The 8,877-nt window shown below is 46.3% G+C and overlaps 1 protein-coding gene across 1 annotated transcript; it reads left to right on the plus strand.

The window, feature by feature from the left end:
• Positions 1–646: 646 nt before the first annotated feature.
• Positions 647–8,775, plus strand: wdr45 (WD repeat domain 45). Its single transcript, XM_086152789.1, has 10 exons — positions 647–1,062; positions 1,438–1,512; positions 1,716–1,820; positions 3,352–3,457; positions 3,534–3,628; positions 4,891–4,970; positions 6,571–6,779; positions 8,091–8,192; positions 8,288–8,433; positions 8,543–8,775. Exons 1-10 carry the CDS (start codon positions 1,014–1,016, stop codon positions 8,650–8,652), a joined length of 1,077 nt encoding a protein of 358 aa, XP_086008915.1. The 5' UTR covers positions 647–1,013; the 3' UTR covers positions 8,653–8,775.
• The last annotated feature ends 102 nt before the right edge of the window (positions 8,776–8,877 follow it).

An 8,877-nucleotide genomic window follows, 5' to 3' on the forward strand; every position in this document is an offset into this window, starting at 1 on the left:
ATCTTGATATCAACATCTTAACTCTTTCTTCGCTACCCATCCAACCCATCTAGATAGATAGATAGATCAATAAATGAAGACAAAGATAGATGTCCTCTCGTCAAATGAATAAATAGATAGATACACTACCAGGTGTTGCCGGGCAGATTAATAAATGACCCACATATGACTGATGAACTGGCGAACAAATGTGTCTCAATACGGAAAAAGGCGGGGGTGATTATACATTAAATTCACAAATAAATACAAAAATATCCTGTTGCTGGATGAGTGCATTAAAAAGAAAATGCAATAGCATGAAAGCAATGAGTACAAGACACACACAACCATTTGTTCTCACATAAGTATCAACATTTATTTACAATATCATTGCCAATGTGACTATTATTATGCATAAAAGTAAGTACAGATATACCAAAACAAACTGCATGTTAATGCATCTACAAATTTGTCTTGTTTTGTTTCAATGCATGCAATTTACTGTATTTATTAAATACTAATAAATTTCTAAAACAACAAAACGGTGACATTTTGGAACTGGACGATATTAAGTCCTTATTTTATTTATTCTTTAAAAAAATAATGTTTTTTTCAAGTTGGGGTGGTGAAAAGCGAATCAGAAACAGGAAGCAAACCGGAAGTACGTAACGGTGACGTAGACATTGGCTAACCAAAACAAATCGACGCGTTGCGACATCTGTCCGTTTTGTCGTTGTTGTTGTTTCGAATTTTACTTGTTTGGCGTTTTTATTCCAAACTTCCGTTGCTTGGCAACGACCGACCGACAGCGACTGCACGACGCGTGTTCACCGCAAGAGGTGACGTTGTAAAAAATGTCACCGTAAACAAGGTTAGCTGTTGATGCTAACGTGTTAGCTCCGGCTAGCCGAGCTCACACCGGTACACCGGACAGCCGTGCGTCCGCATCGAGTGTCTCCCTCCCGGCCACAGGTGGTCCCCCACGCCGCCGCAGTTTCCCGGTAGCGTCTCTCGGTGACCGTAGTCGAGCAGCCATGGCTCAGCAGCGGGGGGTCAACAGCCTGCAGTTCAACCAGGACCAGAGTGAGCTAACCGCTAACCGCTAACGGCTAATGGCTAGCAGCTAGTGCAAGCTAACGTTGTTTACTATTGGGCTTCACTGTCGCTCTGTCAAATCACCAAGCCGTGTTAAAAATGCAGTTTGAAAAGAATATTTTAATTTCATCTTTAATGACGTCTTAAATATATGTTGAAAATTGTTTTGTCTATAACCTGTTAGTTCATCTCATTTAACCATAAATAAGGAGCATGATTTGTTTACAAATCACCTTGTCAGTGGATTAAAATTATTTAAGACGACATATATAAGTCAATGACACACACTTTTGTTGCACACACACACACACACACACACACTCTGGCGATTCCCTTTTAAGGAACAAGGATTTTGTGCCTTAGGTTGTTTCTGCTGCGCGATGGAGACAGGGGTGAGGATCTACAATGTGGAGCCGCTGATGGAAAAGGGTCACCTGGGTGAGTGTGTTTTTCTGTGTGTGTGTGTGTGTGTGTGGTTGTGTGTGTCAGTCACGATGTGTGTGTGTGGATGTGTGCGTCAGTCAGTCACAGTGTGTGTGCTTATTATTGAGTGATTATTATGTAGCGTGATTAATGTGTGTGTCAGTCACACTGTGTGTGTGTGTGTGTGTGTGTGTGTGTGTGTGTGTGTGTGTGTTCAGACCACGACCAGGTGGGCAGTGTGTCTCTCTGCTCCATGCTGCACCGCTCCAACCTGCTGGCTGTCGTCGGGGGCGGAGTCAACCCCAAATTCTCGGAGATATCTGGTGAGCGTCGAAGTTCCCGTCGATTTCCTCTTTTAAATTGAATTAATTGATTTTAACTATTTGTTGATCAATGAGGAATAAAGTTGGTGATTGGAAATTAGACAGTTAGCAAGCATTTTCACTGGATTCCAATCATTGATTCCCGATGATTGATTCGGGATGACTTCCAGTACTTGATACCTGTTCCAATTGTTGATTCCTGAGGATTTCTGATCATTGATTCATGAAAACTCCCAATCATTGCTTCCTAATGATCTCTTATTTAATCCTGGATGATTTCCAATCATTGATTTTGTGTGATTTCCAATCTAGAAGTCAGCATTTGCTAGCAGCAGAATGTTTTCATGCCTAGAAAGAGCACTACAGATGCAGTATTTGTTTTTTAGAATGCTGGTTGAGAAGGTCAGCGGGAGCTGCATTGTGCCTTTGTAGACCTAGAAAAAGCACACAACAGGGTACAGGGAGAGGACTTATGGTATTCTATGAGGATAGGCAGAGAAGTGTGTTAGACTGGTGCAAGACATGTATGCCAAATGTGAGACCGTAGTGAGGTGTGCTGTATATGTTATTGAGAAGGATAAAGTTGATGAGCCATACAATGAAGTTATGGGAAAGAGTAGTGGAAACTAGACTAAGAGCAGAAGTCAGCATTTGTGAACAGCAGTATGGCTTCATGCCTAGGAAGAGTACTACAGATGCAGTATTTGCGTTGAGAATGCTAATAGAAAAGTACAGAGAAGGCCAGAGGGAACTGCATTGCGTTTTCGTAGACCTAGAAAAAGCATATGACAGGGTGCCAAGAGAGGAGCTCTGGTATTGTATTAGGAAATCTGGAGTGGCAGAGAAGTATGTTAGACTGATGCAGGACATGTATGCTGCATTGTGTTTTTGAAGACCTAGAAAAAGCATATAAGTTGTATGAGGAAATCCTGGAGTGGCAGAGAACTATGTTAGACTGGTGCAAGACATGTATGCTCGCTGTGAGACACTGGTACGGTGTGCTGTAGGGGTAACAGAGAAGTTCAAGGTGGAGGTGGGACTCCATCAGGGATCTGCTCTGAGCCCCTTCTTGCTCGCAATGGTGATGGACAGGCTGACAGATGAGTTTAGACAGGAATCCCCATGGACCATGATGTTTGCAGATGACATTGTGATCTGTAGTGAGAGCAGAAAACAGGTAGAGGAACATCTAGAGAGGTGGAGGTATGCTCTGGAAAGGAGAGGAATGAAAGTTAGTCGCAGCAAGACAGAATATATGTGTGTGAACGAGAGGAACTCGGGTGGAGCGGTGAGGCTACAGGGAGTGGAGATCAAGAAGCTGGAGGATTTCAGGTACTTGGGGTCAACAATCCAGAGCAACGGAGAGTGCGGAAAAGAGGTGAAGAGACGGATCCAAGCAGGTTGGAATGGCTGGAGAAAAGTGTCAGGGGTACCAAGAGATCGAAGACTTTCAGCCAGAATGTAAGCAAAGGTGTCAGCGTTAATTAATCAGCGTTTTTAAAGCTCTCTTATCGTCCCTTGTCCCGAAAAGTCCTGATCTGGGACGACGCCCGCGAGTCCAGAGACCCCAAAGACAAGCTGGTGCTGGAGTTCACCTTCACCAAGCCGGTGCTCAGCGTGCGCATGAGACACGACAAGTAGGTCGTCCCCTTCGCCGTCGCTACGCTAACGGCGGCGCGGCGTGCGCGCTAACTCCGCCCCCTTCCTCCGCAGGATCATCATCGTGCTGAAGAATCGCATCTACGTCTACAGTTTCCCCGAGAACCCGGCCAAGCTCTTCGAGTTCGACACCAGGGACAACCCCAAAGGTGCCCGATCAATAATTCCCGATCGATTCCGATCCTCCGATTCGCGGTGGTTTGCGATCGATTATTCCCAGCAGCTGATTCCTGATCATTTCCGGTTGACTCCTGATGATTGCCGATCATTCATTTCCGATCATTTCCAATGTTTGATATCCAATCAGCGATTCCGGATGATTTCCGATCATTGATTGATCATCATTCCCAATCGCCGACTCCCAATAATTTCCAATCACTGGTTGCTTAAAATTTGGGATTGATACCTGATGGTTTCCATTTATTGATTCTGGTCATGTCAATCGATTCACAATACTTTTCCATCAATTGATACCCGATGCTGTTCAATAATTGATTCGCGCTGATTTCAACTCGTTTACTCGTGATCGTTTCCAATAATCAATTCTCAAGATAATTTCCATCAATCAATTCATGATACTTTCCAATAATTGATTCCTGATAATTTCCAATAAATGATTCCTGAAGATTTCCAATCATCGATCCATGATCATTGATTCATGAGATGATTTCCAATAATTGATTCCCGACCATTTCCAATAACGGGTTACCGATGTTTTCCTTTCATTGATTCCCAGTTATTTCCATCTATTGATTGGCGACAGTTTCCAATCATCAATTCATGATCATTTCCAATTATTGATTCACAAGATAATTTCCGATCATTGATTCACAACCATTTCCAATCAGTCCCGATCGACTCCGATAATTGACTCCAAAGGATTTCCAATCATCAATTCATTATAATTTCCAATAATTGATTCCGACCATTTCCAATATTTGATTCCCGATCATTTCCAATAATTGATTCATGAAGATTTCCAATCAACAATTCAGGATAATTTCCAATTTATTGATTCCCGAAGATTTCCAGTAATTGATTCACGATCATTTCCAATCATTGATTCACGAGCTAATTTCCAATTATTGATTCCTGAAGATTTCCAGTAATTGATTCACGATCATTTCCAGTCATTGATTCACGAGCTAATTTCCAATCATTGATTCACACCCATTTCCGATCAGTCCCGATCACTTCCAATAATTGATTCCCGGTTGACAGTTTCCAATCATCAATTCCCTCTTATTGATTCCCAGTCAAATAAATTGCTCCCCAAAAATTTCCATATATTGATTCCCCCGTGATTCCCACTGATTAATCCCCGATCATTCCCAATCATAAATTGATTTCCGACACCGATGACTCTTCCCTGCCTTATTGATCGATCAGCAAAGCGCCGTTGTTCCCTCAGGCCTGTGTGATCTTTGTCCCAGCCTGGAAAAGCAGCTGCTGGTGTTTCCGGGTCACAAGTGTGGCAGCCTTCAGCTGGTGGTGAGTCGGAGCGCTACACACCAACACACACCAACACACACCAACACACACCAACACACACCAAGAAGTGGACGTAATTTTATTTTGTTATTTATATACATATATATTTATGTGTATATGTATGTATGTGTGCATGTGGTTAAAGTTTTATGACCCTCCCCGCGCTCCTATTAACGTCATTTCTGGACTATTAGCTTTTTTAACCCGCTGGTTGTGCTTGCACTCGTTAGCATTTAGTTGTTAGCCGTTGGCGGGTAGCAGCTAGTGGTTAGCACTGATGTACCTTGGTTTTTTCAGATAAGCTTGCTTTTGATAGTGGTTAGCAGTTAGCAGTGTGTGCTGAGCGGGGAGCTGCTAATGAGCTGGGGTTAGCTTGCTACGGTCAGCACCTAGTGGTTAGCAGCTAGCAGTTAGTAGTGGTTTACCTGGGTTCCTCTCAGGTGAGCTTGCACTCATTAGCAACTAGTAAGTTAGCACTGGTGTACCTGGGTTTCTCTCAGATAAGCTTGCTTTTGATAGTGGTTAGCAGTTAGCAGTGTGTGCTGAGCGGGGAGCTGCTAATGAGCTGGGGTTAGCTTGCTACGGTCAGCACCTAGTGGTTAGCAGCTAGCGGTTAGTAGTGGTGTACCTGGGTTTGTCTCAGAAAAGCTAGATTAGCAGCCTTGTGCCTGGGTTTCTCCTGAGTGCTTCCTGGTGTCAGCAACTAGCTATTAGCAGCTAGGGGCTGGGGGCTAGGTTAGCCGCTAGCCGTTAGTAGTGGTGTACCTGGGTTTCTCTCATGTGAGCTTGCACTTGTTAGCAGCTACTGGTTGGCAGCTAGGTTAAGAGCTAGCTCATTAGTAGTGGCATACCTGGGTTTCCCTCAGTCAAGCTTGCACTCGTTAGCAGCTAGTGATTTAGCACTGGCGAACCTGGGTTTCTCTCAGATAAGCTTGCTTTCGGTAATGGCTAGCAGCTTGTGCTGAGCGGGGATTCTATCGGGTGTGCCTGCCACTGTCAGCACCTAGTGGTTAGCAGCTAGCAGTTAGTAGTGGTTTGCTCAGGTGAGCTTGCACTCATTAGCAACTAGTGGGTTAGCACTGGTGTACCTGGGTTTCTCTCAGATAAGCTTGCTTTTGATAGTGGTTAGCAACAAGTGGTTAGCAGCCCTGTGCCTGGGTTTCTTATGGCTGTGCTTGCCAGTGTCAGCACCTAGTGGTTAGCAGCTAGTGGTTAGCAGCTAGTGGTTGGCGGCTAGCTTAGCAACTAGCTGTCAGCAGTGGTGTACCTGTTTTTTTTTTTGTGTTTTCTTGCTGTTTTAGCAGCTATGAATGGTTGTATTTCACTATATGATGGCCTGTGATTGGTCCCCCTTGAACCCCGCCTCTCGACCAATCACAGCAGGGATAGGCTCCACACCCCCACCACCTTGAGCCCAGGATTAGCAGTGTCGACGAATGAATGAATGAATTAACATCACCTTAAAATCACATTAAAAAAGCGTCTCCATTTCCAAAGTGGCAGCAATAAAATCAATTTAAATCTGAATGAATCAAGATGGACGGCTGGTTCTCCTGAAGCTCTCCTCCTCCTCCTCCTCCTCCTCCTCCTCCTCCTCCAGGATCTTTCCAACACCAAACCCGGGACGTCCTCGGCTCCGTTCACCATCAACGCCCACCAGAGCGAGATCGCCTGCGTGGCGCTCAACCAGCCCGGCAGCGTGGCGGCGTCCGCCTCCCGCAAGGGGACCCTGATCCGCCTCTTCGACACCACGACCCGCGACAAGCTAGTGGAGCTACGTCGCGGAACCGACCCGGCAACTCTCTACTGGTACGGCATGCTAACGTTCCACCGCCTGGGTTTAAACCTGTGTTGAAGCTGGTGTTAGCAGTTAGCAGCTTGTGCTGAGTAGGGTTGCTTGCCATTGTCAGCATCTAGCGGTTAGCAGCTAGGGGTTAGTAGCGGTGCACTCGGGTTTCTCCCAGGTGAGCTTGCTGTTGATAGTAGCTAGTGGTTAGCAGCTCATGGCTAGCAGCTTGTGGTTTGCAGCTGTGTACCTGGTTTTGTCAGCACCTACTTGCTAGCAGCTAGTGTTGGGGAGCTAGGTTAGCAGCTAGTCATTAGTAGTGGTGTGCCGGGGTTTCTTTCAAGTGTGCTTCATCTGTTAGCAGCTAGGCGTTGGCAGCCAGGTTAGCAACTAGCGGTTAGATGGGGTGTATCTGGATTTCTCTCACATGTGCTTGCACTTGTTAACCGCTAGTGGTTAGCAGCATTCTACCTGGGTTTCTCTTGGGTGTGTTTGCCAATGTCAGCACCTACTTGTTAGCAGCTAGTGGTCGGGAGCTAGGATAGCAGCTAGTGGTGTACGTGGGCTTCTCTCGAGTGCGCTTGCACTCGTTAGCAGCTAGTGGTTAGCAGCTTGTTGTTAATAGGCTTGTACCTGGGTTTCTCTTGGATGTGCTTGCTGGTGTCAGCACCTAGTGGTTAGCAGCTAGCGGTTGGTAGCTAAGTTACCAGTTCGCCATACATGGTGGTGTACCTGGGTTTCTCTCAGGTGTGCTTGCTGTTATTAGCTGCTAGCAGTTAGCAACTAGCAGATTGCAGATAACCATAAGTAGTGAAGCTAGTGGTTAGTTGTTTACAGTAAATGCAATCAAGTTAGCAGATAGTGGTTAGCAGCCGTGTACCTGGGTGTCTCTTAGGTGCGAATGCCAGCATTAGAAGGTAGTTGTTAGCAGTAGTTTCCCTCTGCTAAGGTTGGTAGCAGTTAGGAGTTACTATTTAGTGGTTAACAGCTAGCATTAGCATTCCACTATTATCTATTACTGTTATGTTTTTACTTGAAACTCTGGCACAACAATTTCCTTTGGGAGTAATAAAGTTGTTCTCATCTCATTAAGAAGTTAACACCACGCTTTAAGCAGCTGCATTCCTGGATTTGTTAGCAGCTAGCAGTTAGCAGCTAGAGAGTGTAGGTTAACAGCTAGCGTTAAGTAGTAAACAGCTGTACTTGGGTTTCTCTCGGCTGGACCTGCTGGCGTTAGCAGCTACGTGTAAGGAGCTAGCAGAATAGCTATTAGCAGCATGGCAGGTGTCTTTCTGTGAGGTGTGCCAACCTGTGACATCACTTCCTGTCTGCAGCATCAACTTCAGCCACGACTCGTCCTTTCTGTGCGCCTCCAGCGACAAAGGCACCGTGCACATCTTCGCCCTCAAGGACACCAAACTGAACCGCCGCTCCGCGTGAGTACCGCCGTTTCTGTTTGACCCCTGACCTCTGCGACACTGGCTGATGTCCTCGTGTGTGTGTGTGTGTGTGTGTGTGTGTGACGGCGCAGGCTGGCCCGCGTGGGGAAGGTGGGCCCCGTGATTGGCCAGTACGTGGACAGCCAGTGGTCGCTGGCGAGCTTCACCGTTCCTGCCGAGTGCGCCTGCATCTGCGCCTTTGGGAAGAACACGTCCAAGAACGTCAACTCCGTCATCGGTGCGTCCCTGCCGCCGCCGCCGCCGCCGCCATGTGGTTACCATTCTGGAAAAGCTTCAGTGGAGAACTGTCTTGACCTGTGTGTGTGTGTGTGTGTGTGTTCTCGCAGCGATCTGCGTTGACGGGACCTTCCACAAGTACGTCTTCACCCCTGATGGGAACTGCAACCGCGAGGCCTTCGACGTCTACCTGGACATCTGCGACGACGACGACTTCTAAGGGGGGGGGGGCTGTGTGTGTGTGTGTGTGTGTGTCTTTGTGTGTGTGTGTGTGTGTGTGTGAGACCACTCGCACCCCCTGTCTCTGTCTGTGAATATAAATACAGCCTCGTTTTTCTAATGAGCCAGTCTGGTCTGACTCTTCTCGTTTCAACACACACACACACACACACACACACACACACACACACACACACACACACATTAGTAGAAGGCCAGCAGGAGC

The sequence above is a fragment of the Fistularia commersonii genome, chromosome 9 (assembly GCF_037954325.1).
Source record: "Fistularia commersonii isolate RoL2024-O1a breed Wild chromosome 9, RoL_Fcom_v1.0, whole genome shotgun sequence".
Lineage (NCBI taxonomy): Eukaryota > Metazoa > Chordata > Actinopteri > Syngnathiformes > Fistulariidae > Fistularia > Fistularia commersonii.

What these genes read in the sequence shown, in the direction of transcription:
- wdr45 (XM_086152789.1), top strand. Translation starts at nt 1,014, where the DNA reads ATGGCTCAGCAGCGGGGGGTCAACAGCCTGCAGTTCAACCAGGACCAG. An exon ending in CAAATTCTCGGAGATATCTG is followed by an intron (nt 1,821 to 3,351) that starts GTGAGCGTCGAA and finishes TGTCCCGAAAAG; the next exon opens with TCCTGATCTGGGACGACGCC. An exon ending in AAACTGAACCGCCGCTCCGC is followed by an intron (nt 8,193 to 8,287) that starts GTGAGTACCGCC and finishes GTGACGGCGCAG; the next exon opens with GCTGGCCCGCGTGGGGAAGG.